General features: G+C 44.8%; 1 protein-coding gene across 1 annotated transcript in view; it reads left to right on the forward strand.

Annotated features, from left to right (window-relative positions):
• LOXHD1 (lipoxygenase homology domains 1) overlaps positions 1-19,307 on the forward strand; it is a 149,843-nt gene that overhangs the window by 39,793 nt on the left and 90,743 nt on the right. Inside the window, exons 6-14 of the mRNA XM_032675721.1 lie at positions 1,480-1,578; positions 3,197-3,345; positions 6,650-6,773; positions 8,565-8,815; positions 9,978-10,113; positions 13,597-13,757; positions 14,052-14,138; positions 16,782-16,917; positions 18,750-18,904. Coding sequence (XP_032531612.1) covers positions 1,480-1,578; positions 3,197-3,345; positions 6,650-6,773; positions 8,565-8,815; positions 9,978-10,113; positions 13,597-13,757; positions 14,052-14,138; positions 16,782-16,917; positions 18,750-18,904 — 1,298 coding nt within the window. The remainder of the gene's footprint in view (positions 1-1,479; positions 1,579-3,196; positions 3,346-6,649; positions 6,774-8,564; positions 8,816-9,977; positions 10,114-13,596; positions 13,758-14,051; positions 14,139-16,781; positions 16,918-18,749; positions 18,905-19,307) is intronic.

Here is a 19,307-nt window from a genome sequence, read left to right on the forward strand (position 1 = left end):
TAGAGGTCTTTCCCAGCCTTAATGATTCTGTGGTGCAGAAAATTTTGTTTCTGCAAAGGATATGTGTGTGAGGAGACCTGTGCATTTGACCCTTTCACGGGAGCAGAGTGTCTGGGACTCAGAAATAAAGAGCTGAAGTAGCACAGAGCTTTCAGTGTCAGCTGCCCAGGGCTCAGTAACAGAGACTTTGTTGAGGGCATATCATGTGCTGTTCAGCTGTAGATTTTGCATTCCTTTTCATCAGTTTTGTTTTGTGTCTTGCTGTCTGCCTCCAGCACTGGTTTTTCATGGAAGATACAGCACCAGATGTTTGTCATGGCTGTTTTCCTGGAGGAGCAAGGTAGTCAGGTAGACTTGAGTGGTAGGTTCTGAAATTTGGCCCAAATAAAGTCACTCTGAAGGTCATGGGAGTTTCGTCATTGGTTTCAGAAGAAGCCGAGCTCTCGTTGGCTGTCCTTGGGAACAAAGTGAGTCCCACCCTGATCCATCTGAAGAACTTGCTTTTCAAACTCACGTACATGACATGTGTGAAGTGTTTGTGGTGTGGCTCACCCACAGGGTTTTTGTGTTGCTTTTTGCCACACATGATGTATCTTCACAGTGTCACAGCTCCTTGGATTTACTCCTGTTTCCCCATCAAGTGAAAAAGATTGGATTTTTTTTTTTTTTTTTTTTTAAGCTCAGCAGGGTGGCCACCTTCACATTTTTGTGTTCATGCAGTGACTGACCTTTCACAGAATCATAGAACCAGAAAATGGTTTGGGTTGGAAGGGACCCTAAGGATTATATTATTCCAAGCCCCTGCCATGGACAGGGTCACCTTGTAGGTTGTTCCAAGCCCTGTCCAACTTTGGACATTTCCAGGGATGGGGCGGCCACAGCTTCTCTGGGCAACCTGTGCCAGCCCCTCACCACTCTCACAGTCAAGAATTTCTTCTGTATATCTGATCTGAATTTCCCCTTTTTCAGTTTGATTCCATTACTCCTTGTTCTATCACTACACTACTATTTCCTCAAAATACTTGTCACCAGCCAGGCTTAATATAAACTAAACTGCAGAAATAGCTCTAGGACAGCACTGGGATGAGAGGGGTCAGGTCTGAGCTTGGGCAGACGGCTGGCTCTGTAACTCTGTAACTCCTTGACATCTGGAGAAAGCAAAGCTTGTACGTAGGTCCTAGTTCATTTAATGCCCTTTTATCAACATGATTTTCCCTTTCTCATCTACTTCACCTTTCAGTGTCAAGGCCAGGAGCTGAGTGATCTGTGCTCTTGCCCTGGGCAGTGAATACACAGAGTCGGAATTCTGCCTATGGATTTTATTCCTCATATGGAGAAGAGGGTCAGTGTTCCAAGAGCCATCGTTCAGACAACCTTTCAAGAGAGTATCAGCCCAGCCTGAGTTGTTTTGTGACGTTATGTTCTGTATCAAACCTCTGAGTTATTAATGTGTTGTGATTTGTGCCTCTCTCCTTGCAGTCAATAAGTACGTGGTCCGGGTTTTCACTGGTGAAGTCAGCGGCAGTGGAACAGATGCGGATGTCTTCATTAACATCTTCGGTGAGAAAGGAGACACAGGTATTCAAATGCAAATAATTTCCTAAAATATTTCCTCCTGCTCTGCAGGACTGTGATCTGAACAACTCACAAAGGCGACATGGCAAACGTGGAATAATTTGGCTGAGTGAAAGGCACGACAAATGGTGGTTTTAGCTCTGGGGCTTCTCACATCCACATCCACTGGAAGCTGCGACTGCAGTGCAGCAGTCATGGCTGGGCTGTGACTGAAGTTACCTACCACTAAAAAACCCAAACCCTGGAGAAATGCAGCATAAACCACCAGCAGGAAGCAGTGGAGGAAGTGCCAGTCCACTTAAGCATCCAACACCGATGTGTATTTACAGTGCACGCATTGAGAGCTCTGTGTCTCATTTTCTGGGTCCCTGCACGGGTCATGATGTCCCTTCTGTGTGGCAAATGTTGGGGCTGAGCCTGCCTGACCATTTGGAAAAATAATCTCACCCAAGGTTTGTGTTAGTTGGCTTTAAAGCAATGGTGTTAGCTTTTTTATTTCTTTTATTTTTTTTAATGTAGATTGTATGCAAAAGTGGTCTAGAAACATTAAATTAGTCCTTTAAAAAATATTTTTAACTGAAAAACAATAAAATATGTGCCTGAACCAAATTCTTGGGACCATGGAGAAAAGTGGGTGGAAATTCCTGGAGATCCAGAGAGCAAATATTCTCTCGCTTCTACACTGCACCTATCCTATCAAATTCAAGAAATAATATTATGTCTGCCAAGTATCCTTGAACAGATGATGAAAGCTAGTGGATGGGGCTCATCCTTGATTAATCCTCCAGACTTTTACAAGGGGATTCATCTGATCTCACTGAAGACATCCGAAAGTGGGAGTCTAAATCTAAGCTGGTTGTCCTGGCACTCTGTCATATCTACACAAAGAAATAACACCCCTAGAAAATGATTCATTGCCTTCTAAGGAAAGTGGGATGAATTGCCCACTGACACTTTTCCCTGCACTGGTGCCTTGGGTGGGTTCAATCCAACTCACAGCATCACTCACACAGGAGCAACGTTGGCTGCAACCACAGTCAGAGCTTTAATACTTTTCATAAAGGCAGACTCCTGTGAGATCAGGAAAAAGCCAACAGCCCTGGCTGGGTCCTAATTTGAAAATAAATCCTTCCTGTCGGATGCAGCAAAGAATTCCGTGTCCTGAAATGTCAAAATCTGCAGCTTGTGACCAAAGCCTTTTTTTTGAACAGTTTGGAGATTTTCAAAGACATTAAAAATAAAAGGGAAATGTGGTGATATTAAAAAAAAAAAAAAAAAGAAAAAAAAGAAAAAAAAAGATTTAAGAGCCATCTGGATATATATTTCTGAAAGCTCTGAGAGCTGTAAGTAACTGTGACATTAGAATGGAAATCCTGGTCTTTTGTGTGCTTCAGAAAAGGTACCCTTTTTATTAAAGTCCTCTGCCTTTACCTTGAATCCTGGTTGCAGAGAGCTGATACCTGGGGAATATTTGATTCAGCCAGTGATGACATTCCTAAATATTCCTTTACTTACAAACACACATGTGCCAGTAACGCTTTCCTCCTTGGAGTTATTATTTATTATTGTTTATTTGTTTGTTTAATCTGATTTTATTTTTTTATCTTTTTTTCCCCCTCAGGTGTGAGGAGACTGGACAATGACAAAGACAACTTTGAAAAAGGAGCAGAGGACAAGTTCACACTTGATGCTCCAAATCTGGGAAAATTAAGAAAGATTAATATAGGGCATAATAACAAGGGAGGCTCTGCTGGCTGGTTCCTTGCAAAGGTTAGTTACTCGTGAGAAATTCAATATAAGCGTACCAGGGGTCAAAATATCCCACTTTCCCTCTCAGGGGTCTGGTACCAAGAAAAGGTAAGGATAATTGCTGGTGATACAAGTTACTGAGAGAGTCACAAATCAAGTTTTCACCTTTCCAGAAGTTTCCTCTTCAGGACTTGCTTTTTCTGCAGAGCAAAGAGGGCTGATGAAGTGCTGGCAGCAGCCTGGTGCGTGCCAGCATGGTGCATCTCAACCAGGTGCAGCAAATTCAAATTGGGCTATTAGAATTCCAGTTGGGTAGTTTGGTTTCAAACTAAAAGAGGGCTGATCTGGATTAGACATAAGGAAGAAGTTTGGGGTTTTTTACAATGAAGGTGGTAAAACAGTGGCACAGGTCCTGTCTCAATCACAGCAGTTTGTTTGACCAAGGAGGATGAATTCTCCATGCCAGGGCCTCCAAGCCCCCTCTCATTCTGTTGACTTAACTCATTATCAAGACCATAAAGATACCAGAGTCTAAGAAATATCTGTTGGGTCTGTTCACACTGGAAATTTGCAGACTTACAGCTTGGCCAAGTTTAAGTGATTTGTCATTGGCACAGCAAAAGAGATATACCTGCCACAAAGATCCCTTTCTTCCTCTTTCCTGCTCATTTCAATCTGCTGCTATAAGGTAGGAAGGTATTACAGCTTTTAGTGAAATGGTTGAAGGAGTATTTTAAAAGGAGAAATCTATGACTCTTCCCTCTAGTCTCATTTTCTTTTAATGTTTTTTTAATGTAATTTAACATAGCTGGCTTTAATCCGCAGAAGATCTCACCCCAGATTTGTAAATCCTAGGTAAGAGAGTAGTTTGATGGATTACAAATGCAAATATTAGCACATGCTTTTCCACCATCACCATACAATGCAGGAAAAGTTATGATGTTGGTTGTCCATGAAAAATGCAGAAATGAAAACCAGAGCAGTTGTGCTCAGTCTAACAGACAGTGAGGGGGGGAAAGCACAGAAAAAGAACCTCATTCTCACGTCACAGGTGACGTGACATGTTCTTTAGTGTTGGTGAGTTTGCTAAGTCCCTAAGCCTGGAGTAGCGATGACTTGCAGCCAACACGTTAACCCTGCCACAAGCCTCCAAGATGTTTGTGGTTAAGTGGAAAGCAACTTACAGCTTGCAAATTCATCTGGAAGTTCTCTGAGCTAAAATATCTCAGTTATTGTCTGCTGTTGGTAGATGGTTTTGTGTGAGTTGCTCCAATACTTGGAGGCTCTAGCATTCTCACTCCTGAATGAACCTGTTCTCAAGTTTCTTGTGTTTTCAGTGTGGCTTATCCTCAGAGATGGTTTTCTGCCTCTAAATTTATTAATAAATCCATTAGAAGGAACCCAAAGAGGATCAGCTGGTAGAGAGGAATCAGAGTGTTGATATTTCTCCTGAACCTCGTCTGTTTTATTCTCTAACACTCCAGCACGGCTCTGCTCTCTCATCCTGACAACCCCAGCCCTGGCAGATGCTGATGTCTACGAAGGCACAACGAGAATCAGTGATGCTACAGGCAACAGCACGGTGTGGGATGAGTGACAGGAGGGGAAGCTCTGTTTTCCAGAGAATGGCTTCATAAATTTATCCGAAAAGACAGATTTCAGATTCTCCCTGTTTGTTGAGAAAAGTGTCAAGGGCTTTCTATCCACAATAGCGATTTTTTTTTTTCCCCCTCTGAGGCATAAGCCACGCAGAGGAATAGACATTTTGATTTCTTCTCTTCTTACCGAAATTCTTCAGTACCCTTCTCTGCTGTTTTAAGATACTACAGTAACTCTATCTATAGCAGGCTTCAGGAGCCCAGAAGAAGATATTGGTAAGAAACACCTCAGCAGGAGGTGCAAAAAACTGCCATCTAGTATTAAAGGGGAAGACTGTTCTCTGGCTTGTTTTATTAAAATATCACCGAATCCTACGGTTTGGTTTGACAGGGGTCTTCAAGACAATCTGTTTCCAACCCCCTGCCATGGGCAAGGGATGCCTTCCGCCAGACCAGGTTGCTCCAAACCCTGTCCAACTTCCAGGGATGGGGCAGCCACAGCTTCTCTGGGCAACCTGTGCCAGGGCCTCACCACCCTCACGGCCAGGAATTACTTCCCAATATCCCATCTAACCCTGCCCTCTGGCAGGGGGAAGCCATTCCCCTTATCCTATCAGTTCAGACCCTCATCCCAAGTCCCTCTCCAGCTCTCCTGGAGCCCCTTTAGGCACTGGAAGGGGCTCTCAGGTCTCCCTGGAGCCTTCTCTTCTCCAGCTGAAACCCCCCAGCTCTCCCAGCCTGGCTCCAGAGCAGAGGAGCTCCAGCCCTCGGAGCATCTCCATGGCCTCCTCTGGACTGGCTCCAGCAGCTCCACATGTCCCTGTGCTGTTGTTCCCCAGGGCTGGAGCAGCTCTGCCGGGGCGTCTCACCTGAGGAGGCAGAGGGGCAGAATCCCCCCCTCCCCTGCTGCCCACACTGTGGGATCAGCCCAGGGCATGGGGGTCTCTGCGTTGGGTTGTGTCCATCCTCTCACCCACCAGCCCCTCCAGGACCTTCTCCCCAGGGCTGCTCTTCATCTGTTCTCTGTCCAACCAATGTTTGTGCTTTGAATTGCCCCAACCCAGGTGCGGGATCTTGCACTTGGCCTGGTTGAACTTCGTGATGTTTGCACAGCTCCACCTCATTGGTGGTCCAAAGAGCCAAATCCCTCCAAATTAGAAGCTGTTCCTACCGCAGGATATCACGGCTGCCTTTGCAATGGTTCCATCCTGGAATAACTGATCAGGATAAAGTGATGTTACTAGGTCACACGAGCTGATCTGATGGTCTTGATTTGCCCTGGAATTCCTAGGTGTTATTTTATAACAAGGCCCTAAAGCACAGAGAAAGAACACAACCTGTTCCCAAGGCAGAACAAAGAGCTGTCGCTCAGCTGATGGAGAAGAGTAGCCAGCAAACATGCTCTGGAGAGAGGGAAGACAGGCCAACCAGCTGGTCTTGATAGCAGAGACATCTGGTCTCGTACACCGCGAGAGATGCAGAGTGGGTTCACTGGATAAAAAAAGCAAAAGGAAAAAGCTGGTTTTTTACTCACCGATTGTCTGAAATTGTATCAGTACTAATTAGGGAGTGGAGAGGGATCTGCTCGAGTATTGAGTATGTTAAATACCAGGTCAGAGTGTGTATATTAAGCTTCTGCTCTTCTGCCACCCCTCGTGTAACACCTTTGCTTTTTCCTTTTTTTTTTTTTTTTTATTTTCCAAAGTGCTGTTTCTTTTTTCTCTCAGGTGATCATTGAGGACATTGGCAATAAGTGTGTGTACCAGTTCCCGGTTGGACGCTGGTTTGCTTTAGATGAAGATGATGGAAAAATCCAGAGGGACATTCTTGTTGGGGGCACCGAAGCCACAGGTAAATTCGTGGGCTGAATCTGTGGTGGGAAATGGGAAGTTAATGCTATTAGCCATGTTTTCTTGAGAAGACTGAATGCCTTATGCTTACGGAGATCTGCAGTGAACCATCTGCTCGTAGCAGGATGTTTTGTACAAGGGTCCCTGAATTACCACCTTGTTTCCCACCTCTGTATCTCATTGATGAACCCATGCAGGATCTACAAGCTGGTTTATCACCCGAGGCACCTGGATAAGGGCCTGATGGGCAGAGGATGAAAGATCTGGCTTCTACTTCAGCAAGTCTCTCACCAGTTTCTAGGGAGTGGTTTGCTATTTCCACAGTCACCAGTGTGCCACACAGTAGCGAATACTGTACTTTGTGTTCTTGTCTGGGGAACTACACATCCTTCTACAAAATGAGAAAGGCAGTGCTGATCCCTAAATCAGTCTTTCTTATTATCCAGCGTGGTTAAAGCAAAGACAACCAAAATTTATGTCTCTGTTAAAAGAAACTTGCATGTAAAGTCAACAAAAGAACTCATCACAAGGCAGACGATTATTTGGATAGTGTTCTGCCTGTATTTATTTATTTATTAGCATAAAGGCAAACACTTTGACCATGCATGTAACAGCTGTTCTTTACTTCCTTGCATGGTCTCCAACATCTGCAGTCCTTGTATTCCCCCTGCATGTGCATGAGGAAAGTGGTCTGGGTGCAGATTCCTGACTTCAGGATGCTTGTTAAGAAAAATTAGGGGAAGATGGGAAAGAAAACAGAAATGTAATTCATTCAGTAAAAGCTTCCTTTATTTTTTACCGTTCATGACTGTGCATTCTTTTTTCCTGCTCTGATGAGTTTTGTTGAAGATACATCCAATAGTAAAGCATGCTTGAGTCAAGTTTTTAATGTAAATTTCAAAGGGAGGATAATTTAGATGAGAGTGAGTTCTGATGTTTCTACTTCATCTGAAGTCCCTATTGAAATTTCTGGCTGATTTAATCAAAGAACTTAGCTTGGGCCCCAACTATTTTATACATGCTCCCTAAGACATTGTTAGAGTGTTTTAGGTGTCTACTTTGTGCCATGAGACAGGTCTAAGGTGTACTTGCCTATGAGCCTTCTGAGAGGTAAGGCTGTAGGAAGAAGTGTTTTCTTTCTTAGACCAACAGTTTGAGCTCGGAAAAAAAACCCAGAAAACCAAACAGGACACTTTTAGGCATATTGGCTTCCCTTCAGAAATATTTTTTCTTTCTTCCAGCTGAGTTAGTATGTCTCCCAAACCTTGTTTTGCTGAGAACTTTGGGCTCTCACAGTGACTATGGAGGTCCTCGTGGCTTCAGCAGCATTATAAACTGCTGATCTGAAGTTTCCAGATTTTTGTGATGCTGCAGATCTTACCACCACTGTTTAAAGCAGCACTTTTCCATCCTCTCAGCACTCCCTGACACATTTAGTGCTTGGTATCTCTCAAAATCCACCTACTTAGTTGTCAATTCAGTTTTATCGCCTTTCTTCACCTAATCATCACCACATGGTGAATAAAAAAGCCCATTTTTTTCCATTGGGACATATGATAGGGATTTTGTCACCCCAAGCCTGTTTCTCTTGAACAGTCTGAAGATAGATGTGTATTTCTCAGAGTTATGTGTGGGACAAAAACAAATCAAGCATTGCACTGTGTCTAAGTCAAAAGTCAAAACAGACCAGTGGGAAACCAATAGAGTCCGACCTAAATCCAGTCAAAATCATAATTCTCACACTCCTTTCCTCCCTTCTTTTTTTTCCTAACTAAACTCCTGATTCCTTCAGGTATTGTGTACAACGTGGCTGTAGTGACAGGAGATATCAGAGGAGCTGGCACAAACTCCAAGATCCACATAATCCTCCACGGCTCCAAAGGCTTAAAGAACAGTGGGAAGATTTTCTTGGAAGGAGGTGAATTTGAGCGTGCCAGGACAGATCTCTTTAACGTGGAGATAGCTGCTCTTCTCAGCCCTCTCAGCAGGGTCAGCATTGGGCATGATAATTGTGGAGTCAGTTCTGGCTGGTTCTGTGAGAAGGTGAGACTAAAATTATCATAAACTCGAAGAACCATTTAGGTTGGAAAAGGCCTCTGTGGTCATGGAATCCCAGCATTAAGCCAACACTGCCAAGTTTTTTTGTCTGTAGGCAGCTGTCAGACTGTCTCCTGACCCCACCCTGACCCCAACAACCAAGTACAGTCTAAAAATAAATAAATAAACCTGCTTTTGTTTGGATGGCAATATCCACGACTTAACAAGTCAATACTATACATCATGCTTGGGAGTAGCTGATTGCCTCAAAGGCACATTAGATGCATAAGTCAATCACTCGCTAATTGGGTTGATTGCCCCTCTGCAGTCACAAAGAGAGAGATTATTGTTTGCTCAGCTCCAAAAGCACCTTCAGATGTTCGCCCAAGGGGCCGGACAGAATTGCAGCCACGGATTGTGCTGAGCGTTTCAAAGTTATCGTCTACATTCAGATTTCCCTGAAGTTTCTAGATGCTGCTCTCAGAAATTATTAAAAAAAAATACAACCCCCCCCCCCAAAAAAAACTCCTCCCAAAAAAACCCAAAAATAAAACCAGAAACTAACAAAACAATACAAAACCAAACACAAACAAACAAACAAAAACAAACCCAAAAAACTAAACCCATCAACAAAAAGTGGCTGACCTCGGCTGTTACTGGGAGGGGCAATATGTGATGTGAGATCATGTGCAACGTCAGCAGGAGGTGATGGGAGGATAGGGAGGGGGGCAGCTGCCTATCCTGAAGCTATGTGGAAATGCAGTTTTCCTGGAAAGCAAAGTCAGCTTAGAATGTGTTTGAAGGCTTTTTGTATCTTGCGTGTTCTGCAAAGCCCTGCCGTGCACTGGTGTGGTGCAGGGCTGGCTCCTGCAGCCACCCTGCCTGCTCCCATTCCCTTCCCCTCCTGGTGTTTCACCTCTTCTTGGTTGACCCCTTTTGATGTGCTGCTGCGAAAATGGGAATAACAGGATGGATGGGTTGTAACTGTACTGCAAATGGGGAACTGTATAACCAGTCATGTTCATGTTGGTCCAGAAAACCTGATTTAGAGAGCAGGACCAAGATCTCCAGCTCTGTCTCTGCTTTGGTATAAATTTTCAGGATCGAGGTGCCGGGGAGCTGCCAGTAGCAGAATATTCAACCCCACTTTCCCAATCTCTTTTCCCAGGTGGTGGTTTACTGCCCATTCACTGGTATTGAGCAAACGTTCCCGTGTGGGAAATGGCTGGATGAAGATGAAGGAGATGGTCTCATAGAGCGGGAACTCTATGAAATGGTCTCTTTACGCCAGAAGAGACTGAAAAGTAGGTAAAAGTGTCCAGGGCCTCCTGGTGACCATCACCCCCTGTCCCACAAGAAACATGAATGTCACCTGAGTGACATGGGATGACCTGTGGTCAAGTAGAGGTGAAGTGAGTCATTGAGTCACAGAATGGTTTGGGTTGGGAGGGATATTTACAGACCATCTCATTCCAACCCCCTGCCATGGGCAGGGACATCTTCCACTAGAGCCAGATGCTCCAAGCCCCACCCAATCTGGCCTGGGACACTTCCAGAGATGGGGCAGCCATGGCTTCTCTGGTCAACCTGGGCCAAGGTTTCACCACCCTCACAGCCAGGAATTGCTTCCCAATATCCCATCTAACCCTGCTCTCTGACAGTGGGAAGCCATTCCCTTTTGTCCTGTCCCTCCATTCCTTGTCCCAAGTCCCTCTTCAGCTCTCCTGGAGCCCCTTTAGGCACTGGAAGGGGCTCTCAGGTCTCCCTGGACCCTTCTCTTCTCCAGATGAACACCCCGAGCTGTCCCAGCCTGGCTCCAGAGCAGAGGGGCTCCAGCCCTTGGAGCATCTCCATGGCCTCCTCTGGACTTGCTCCAGCAGCAACACATCCTTCTGATGTTGTGGCATGAGCTTCAGCTTTGAACATCCTGCTTTGGGGAGTTTAAAATGAAACTTCTACAATATTTTGAGGAATTACTCTCATTTTCTTAGGGGAAGAGGTTTGACCTTTCAGCCTTCCTAGGTTTGCTGTGCTTGGGGCTTCCTCAGCCACCATCTTATGTTTGCAGACAAGCCAGGCTACATTTCCTATCACTACAGAAGCAAAGTTTTCTTGTTCAAGATGGAAACAAAACCTAAATACAGTACAACGACAACCCCAAGAGAACAAAAAAAAAAAAAAAAGGGGAAGAAAAACAAAACTCTTCCTACTAACTTCAAATTCTTTTTTATTCTTGACCTTAGCGAAATAACCAGTGTGAGTCCTGTCCAGCTACTAGATGTGCCTCCCGAGGCACAGGGGTGCTGAATTTGAAGGTTTCTCTCTAGAGGGAGGCAATGGCACACGTTTGCAGGGAGGAGCTGCTCTGTGCCTTCCCGAGCAGTGCACGGGCATGTTCATCGTGCTCGTCCATCCACACAGGCTCCAGCACCGGCCTCGCTTCGCTGGCTGGTTTTGCACCAAGCAAAACACATCAGTTGCCCGTCTCGCCTGCGCCAGTGCCTGTGTGTGTAAACAGAATCTTTTAATTAGGATAATGGACACAGCTTAATCCGCGTGCTTCGGGTGGGCTCCTGCTTAAACAGCAGTTCATTTAAATAAGCTTTATCTAAATGTTAGTCAGTGTTATAACCACACTGCGCCTCCGACTCGGTCCATTTAGCTAAAGCATCTGCAACCTTTAACCCTCTATTATCAGCTCTGATTGTTATTGACAGGCTAATTCCCCTGCCACTGCAGTGCAGGAGATAGACAGGGAGCATTAGCCTTGAGAAATCTGTGACCTTTAGCTGCCAGATTATAGAAGTGTAAGACTTGGAGTTAGAAAGGACCTATTATGTCATCTCGCCTATCTCCCCGTGCATACAGGACTGTCCCTTTCTGTAGAGCTGATCAAAGCTGGGCTGAACCTCACTTGGGGTATCCATGGTGAAACATCTCCCAGCACAGCATCCGCAAGCTGCTCCCACAGCAGATTGCAGCTCCGTGTGTAGCTTGTATTTATTCTGTTGGTTTTGGGGTTTTTTTTCACTCCCTCCCTTCCTCATCTTGAATGTTGTGCTGGAAACTGTTGTGTCAGGTTTAGCTCTCCCTGGTGTTTGTGACCTGGGGAGTATTTGCTCTGGCTCTGAGAATTTCCTGACTGCCTGGATGCCTTGATGTGAAGGCACAGAAAACAGGGGAATGTGCCCCATGAGCCGTAGGAGGAGGATGATGGGCATTTGGGGAAATGCCTGGTCACCTCCAGCAGCTGCTGCCCTAGCTCACCCATGTTTCTCCCTGTGTGGTTTCTCCCTGACAGCCCTCTATCTGCATTTAATCCTGGTACAAGGTCCCATTTCCCCCTCCACACAGGCATCACTCCTCTTTTCCTTCAGCAAGAGGTCAGGGAGGCCAAACCAGACAGATGAGAGCAGTCTCTGGTGTCTGAATTGCCCTTGCTCTTTTCCCCAGGGAGACCAGGCTTCTCTATCACATGTTATCTACAGAACTGCCTTTGCTTCATTTCTGCTCATATAAAACCTGCTGGCGCTTTTCAGAAAGAAGTGGTCATGAACATTTTGTATATTATTAAAACAGGGACAAAACTTTTTCTAAGAGTTCCGTCTTCCCTTCATTTTTTTTTCAGTAGCTCTTGCCCCCCCTTTTTTTTTTTACAGTCAAACACTGAGTAGATCGGTAAAAATCTAATTTATATGCATGTCATCATATTTTTATATTCCATTCTGGGCTCTGAAGGTCAAGCCGTGCTGGTATGGGCTCAGGCATACTGAAAGGGTTAGGAATTCTCTCATTAAGATTTGTTAATAATTCAGCTGATGTCTGAGTGAGGAAAGAAGGCTGTTCCCTCTCCTGCAGGTGCTGCAAGGCCTGCAGAAGCAACACACATCATCATCAATAAAGAATGCAGATGAGGGGCTCTTTAGAAGAAATAATGTCACCTCTATATATGCAACCACTCTCTCATATGAAAATCAATGTAAACCTGCTGGTCTTACAGTTAAAATAAAGAGAAGACTTAAGAGATAAAAAATTTGCAGCTTGGCCACAATCTTTTGGCGCATCCCATAGCTTTAAAAAAAAGTGCTGACTGAAGTTGGGTGGGATTTAGGCATTTAAGTAATTTAAAAACTTTTGGAAAATATCTTTGCATTGCTCTTGAGTGTGTTGGCCCCACATGGTGCAGCCTGGCTAGGGATAGCTGAGTGGCCTCTGAGCCAGCCCGTTTTGCAAACAGGGTCTGGGGTAACTAGTGCAGTCTCAGGAAGGCTCATTAGCTCAGGATGAGGTGATTCCATGTCTATATAGCACTGCTCCTTGTTCAGACATAGATCCAGGAAGTTGAGGGGCTACCTGGAGCTGCATTGCACCGTGCTCAAGTAACTGGAGACTCTTTCTCTTTGGCAAAAGGAAAGCTGAATATTTCCTTGGCTTTATGGTCTGTGAAGCTAGAACTGTTTGACAAGTATAGTGAAATTACAGGGATGGAGCACATTCCTGCATTACCCTGTTACTAATGTATAACAGAAGAATATAGTTTACCTGACAAGTGGTGATTTTTGGTTTTTCCTAATTTTCTTTTAAATGAAATCACAGAATTATATTTCCAGCCAATCTCATTCCTTTAAGTCATGTAACAGCTAATTATGTTTGTGCAGAAAAAGAGGAAATGTCTTGGTCTTCTTTCATATCATCCTGCCTTCTCTACCTGTCAGAGGAAATAATGAGAATTATGGTTTTTTACCAGGTTACCCTTAAAAACAAATACCTTGAACCTTTCTTTCTAGAGAACCCCTGGTCTCTGTGGATCTGGACAAGTGACATTAAGAATGCAGGGACAGATGCCACCATCTTCTTCCAGATTTATGGAGACAAGGGGAAGTCAGATGAGATGAAGCTGGACAACAATTCAGACAACTTTGAAACTGGACAGACTGACAAGTTCATGGTATGAATCTTGTCCAAGTGGTAAATTTGGCTTGGCGTTGTTTTCCAGGGCATTAGCTTCAACCCTGCATGAAAAATCATCAGCATGAGATCTTTACCTTGGTAAATCCTACTGTATTGGAGGTGAAGTTTGGTGGTGATGCAAATGACATGGCTTGTCTTCTGCAAACAGGGATTAGGGTTAGTTATTGACTCCTCTCTGATTTAGCTCTGAAAAGATGTTCGGAGTTGTCCTTTGTGTGCATCTTTTGCTGACATACAGAAATGGATAATGCACTTTTTTCCCCCTCTATAGATCGAGCTCCCTGATCTGGGCACATTTTATAAGCTTCGGATATGGCATGAGAAAAGAAATCCTTTTGCTGGCTGGCATCTGAATAAGGTGAGGGGACAGCAAGGGAAGGTAGATCTGAAAAGCCAGACTGGTCAGAGAGGTCTGCAGAGCCAGTCCTGGGTCACTGCTCCCCAGCTGGCAGTGGAGTTTGATATGCTGCAGTGGTCAGAGGTGCCTCCCTGTCAGGCTGAGGAGTGGAAGCCTGGAGAAAAGGAGGCTTAGAGGGAAACTTCTCACTCTACAACTCCCTGAAAGGAGGTCATAGCCCGGTGAGGTTTGATCTCTTCTCCCAGGTGACAAGTGACAGGAAAAGAGGAAACAGCCTCAAGTTGCACCAGGGGAGGTTTAGATTGGATATTAGGGAAGATTTCTTCATGGAAAGGGTTGTCCAGCCCTGGCACAGCTGCCCAGGGCAGTGGTGGAGTCCCCATCCCTGGAGGGATTTAAAAGCTGTGTCAATGTGGCACTTGGGGGACATGGGTTAGTGGTGGCCTTGGCAGTGCTGGGAGAATGGTTGGACTTAATTACCTTGGAGGGCTTTTCTGACCTAAAGGATTCTGTGTATGGGAAATCAGAGTAATGGGAAGAGGCAGCTCCCAACAGCCCAGATTGGTGGTGAAAACCACATTTTCCCATCCTTCCAGTGTCAGACCACTGTAGTCCCATCTCACTGCTACCAGGGTGTTTTTCCTTGCTCTTCCTACTCTCAGACATCATTACTGTACAGAGAGGCAAACCCACTCCTTCTATGGCCTATTTAGACCGTCCATAACAAAAAACTGATTACAGCAGAGAACTGCTGCACAGTGGAGAACCACCTGCCCTGAAATGCTGACAGGAGGTGATCACCTGCAGACTGGAGGAGACCACAGAGACTGTGCAGAGGAGAGCAGCACTGAACTGTTTGGGAAATTAAAAGGGTGATCTCCTTGAACCTCAGGCATATGTCTTTTGCTCTACCAGCATTGATTATTACCATGCTATCAGCCCTCCCCTGGGTTGTCTAGGCAGCAAGTTCAGCTAAAAGTTTCACCCATACTCCTCCTGAGCAGCTTGAAAGGCATTCTCTGCACTTAAGAAAACACAGGCTTAGCTCTGCATCTGTAAACAACTGTGTTGATAAACCACAATTCAGCACTTGGAGGTTTTTCTCACGTGCCTTTAATGTGGTTTGACAGATCCTGTTCTCCTGCATTGTCATGGAGCTGCAAAAGCATCTGCAGCCAACACCCACCTCCAGTGGGAAGGGGGCAACAAATACTCCTGTTGTCAGCATATGGTGGGGGAAGGTGTCTGACTGTGGTCTTTATCAGAAAGAAAGTGCTGGTCAGACTTTGGGCCACTGCAGTCATCTCTGTCGTTTCTTGCTCATCACAAATGATGAACAAGAATGCTTGTATCTTCCATAGCTGTATATTTCCCCATGGTATCCTATTTTCTTGCACAAAAACTGTGTTCAGGAAGGACAGGAAGGATCTGGCAGTGTGTCTAGGATTCACTTTTGGCCAAACTGTCTAAGCAAACATGGTAAAGATGCATGAAATGCATCAATGATCTTATGGTTGGACTCAAGGATATTGCATGTCTGTTTCGACCTAAATGATTCTATGATTCTCTGACTCCGTGAAATTGACCTGTCCAGGTACAACCAGTCTGATGTTTTCTGGATGCATCAGCCTCATGGCACATGAATCACGCCACTTGTACATCCATTTTATTCTCTAGGAACTTAGATGAAGCCTTAAATGATCCAGTCCTCACACATTTCATGCCAGTTTTGCTTCGTGTCGTGTCAGGCTTTTATTTTCTATGACAAGAACATAAAGCAGCCACAGTGGTCAGGCCAGAAGTCCATCTAGTTCATCTAGAGAAGTGCAAGAAAAGGACAAGCATTTATGATGTTTCCTCCTAACATTCTTCCAGTTTTTGACTATTTAATTGGACTCTTACTTCCTGAACAGATCTACCAAATACAAAGCATTTAATAGATTTTTTCTTCCAGCCATTAGTTCAAAGTTTCCAGCCTCCCCTTGAGCAGTTAAACTTTTAGCAACCATAATAGCTTTTGGCAAGGACTTCACAGGCTGGTTGTGCCCTTTTGTTTGCTTACAACTTTGTTCCGCAAGCATCATTTGGTGCCCTGTATTTCTTGTGGTAGAATAATGAACAGTTGACCCCTCTTTGCCTTCTTCAGGTCACCTGTGATTTTATAGACCTTCATTGTACCCTTCCTTCACCAGACAACTGCAGACCACTATCTTATTTGGTCATTACTCCTTTGGAAGCTACTGCAGATCTTTAGCCAAGCTTGCTGCTATTTTTTGTTTTTTTTCTCATTCACTGCATTCACTGATTCTGAGCAGTGAGAACCAGCAGCACAAGCCCCACCCATGATTTGCTCTGTGGGTTTATACAGTGTCTTATGATGAGAAGTTTTAAGTGCCACAGAGTCCTTCAAAACTTTCACAACACCGTGGAGTGATTGGAGAAAGGAGGAATGAAAAGCCATCAGCTATGACTTTGCTCTGTGCATCACTACAGTGCACGAGTCAGAATTACAGCCTCATTATTAATGTGTTTTGTTTCTCTGCTGCTACCTACTCTTGCCTCCCTGGCAAAAGCCTGTCAGGAGCTTATTGCTTTTTTTGTCTTTAAGCCTCTGAACTCATGCAGTGTTTTGGTTTAATGAAGGTAACTCTGCTGAAAACGCTGACAAAAGAAAAATATTCGTTCAACTGTGGCCGCTGGCTCGATATAAATGAAGATGACAACGAGATCGTGAGGGAGCTCCCTGCCGAGGGATCTCTGGTGTCTGAAGTCATGCCAGGTGAGAGCCACGGGCTCTGTGCAGGGCTCTTGCTTAGGACCTGAATAGAAAGAAACCCTCTTTGTGCGAGAGATGCACAGGCAGACCGATACAATTCAATTAACTTCTCTTTCTGGCACTTTCTCTCTGCAGTATTTTCTGTGTGCATCATTAGCTGCATGAAGCCTCAGAAATCCCAGGCTTTTTTTGCCCCCCCCTTTTTTTTTTTTTTAGCAGATTTCTCTGTGATGGGAAATGGGAGAGATCTGGCCCCGGCACAATTGCTTCCAGAGTTAGCTGAGTTTTTTTAAAACTTGTGGGGTTTTTTTCCAGTCTCCCTTAAAATGTGAAATGTAAGGTCTGAGGGATGTTCATGGAAAGCAAGCTTAGCTGAAATGCAATCTACAATTTAACAATTGTGTTTAAAGTTTTATTTAGTTATATGCAAATTTATGCAGCTGTATGTATAAATAAATATATAGGAAGTCGCACAGAACAGTAATGCAAAAGCAAATGCATCTTTCAGTATGTATAAGCAATCCAAACTATTTATTCGTTTAATTGATCTGGAGATTTAATTAAGGAAAGCTGCAGAACTTTGCACTGGCTTCCTGAAGCGGCCACTTCTGCCTTGACCTTGTGTCACAAGAAATAAATGTTTTTAGGGGGAGAGTTTAGGAGGGCAGAATATCTCAAGGGCTGAATATCACAAGGTGGCCAGTGGGATTTTTCATATTTCCACCCACACTCTGTAGACCACAAGTCCCCTGTTTTCTGAAATTTCTGCTTTTGGTGATCTGCATGCAGCAGAGCAGTTCCTCAGAAGAGGAAGAGTAATTGTAATTGCAGATGTTATTAAAATGTAAATAAACCTGTTTTTGAAATGTATTTTTAATCAACTGTGGAGAGGGCAGCTTGGGTCCTCACACAGGCACTTCCCTGTGAGGAGCAGTTGTGCTGAGCAGAGTCGAGGTGCAGCACCTGCGTGTTGGGCTTGCAGGTGGGTTTTGGAGGGAGGGTGGGAGCAACATTTCTTGTCCCTTCCCTGTGCTGGAGAAGAAAATCCTCCTCTCAAAGGTTGGTGTACGGGCTGGTTCTTCCTTGTGATATTTCTTCCTGGAAATCCTTCACCCAATGGGATGGGAGGGCAGAGGTGAGGGCAGGGTTGGAGGAGGAAGGTGGCAGCTCAAAATCCACCCAGGAAAATCCTAAATAAAGATCTCAAAGGTGGCAAGGACACAGTCCAAACTCCTGCATAAAGTTTGGAGTCTTGCATGATCTTGGAGGCTTTTTCCAGCCTCAATGGTTCTATGATTTTATGATTCTAGGATTATAAGGATCTCAAGGGGATGGGGCCAACTGGGCTTGTCTTGCCCCATAAATCCAACATGAAAAGCCCATTCCTCAGATCTGTGAGCACTTGTCCCTTTTTAACTCTTTCTGTCTTCCTGACATGCCCATGGAAGCTGAAAATGTTGTTTTCCCCAAACACTTTATCAGGTCCCCCATCACCAGGACTGTTTTGGGAAGACAGGAGGGGAGGTAGCAGGGCTGGGACCTCAACAAGGCTGTGCACTCCAGTTCATGAGGCTTTACTTGGAGGGGTCAGCATCTTTATGTCCTTCTTTGGGGGGCTTTAATGGGTCCTCATACCATTTGGTGTCTTCCTATTTTGGCTTGTTTTCTTCCCCTAGTGATAACCAGGAAGTGTAAAAAGCCAGTACATCAGCACGAGTACCAGCTGGGAGCACGGACACTTAAAGTTGATTACAGGCCTGCCAAAAGACGCAGTAAATTTCAACGGCAATTAATCGCGTGGCTGAAATTGTTTTATTAATTTATGTCTCCCCCAGTGATAAAATACCGTGTGACAGTCTGCACGGGGACCGTCAGCGGGAGTGGCACAGATGCCAACGTCTTCGTCTGCCTCATCGGCGACCAGGGGGACACGGGCGAGCGCGTCCTCTACAACTGCATCAACACCGTCAATAAATTTGAAAAAGGCAACGTAAGTTCGCACGGCAGCACCTTGAGACAGGTTTTAAAGTGTGTGATGGTTTTGTAAATTTAATTCGTTTTGCCTTTTTCTTTTTTTTTTTTTCTTATCCCTTCTTTTTCTTTGAGGCGGTGTGTTTGTAAACTCAGCTGATTTCCTTGCCAGCTCAGGCTAGGGCGGCAGGGGAGAAATAAATCATGTGGACACATCATCATACAACAGGTTGCAGCTGGAGGGAGGCTTAGGTCAGGGACGGTGTGCCCTTGCTTGATGTCTCTATGTTCATAAAAGAGTCTCTTGGTTTGCTCCCCAGATAAGTGCTGACTGCTGAAATTGTGTCTCCAGATTGGAGTGGGCTTTCAGGAAATTTTCCAAGAATAAAAGGGGAGCCTTTCCTCCTCCATCAATACAGAAA

This window comes from Chiroxiphia lanceolata, chromosome Z (genome assembly GCF_009829145.1).
Source record: "Chiroxiphia lanceolata isolate bChiLan1 chromosome Z, bChiLan1.pri, whole genome shotgun sequence".
NCBI classification, from domain to species: Eukaryota; Metazoa; Chordata; class Aves; order Passeriformes; family Pipridae; genus Chiroxiphia; species Chiroxiphia lanceolata.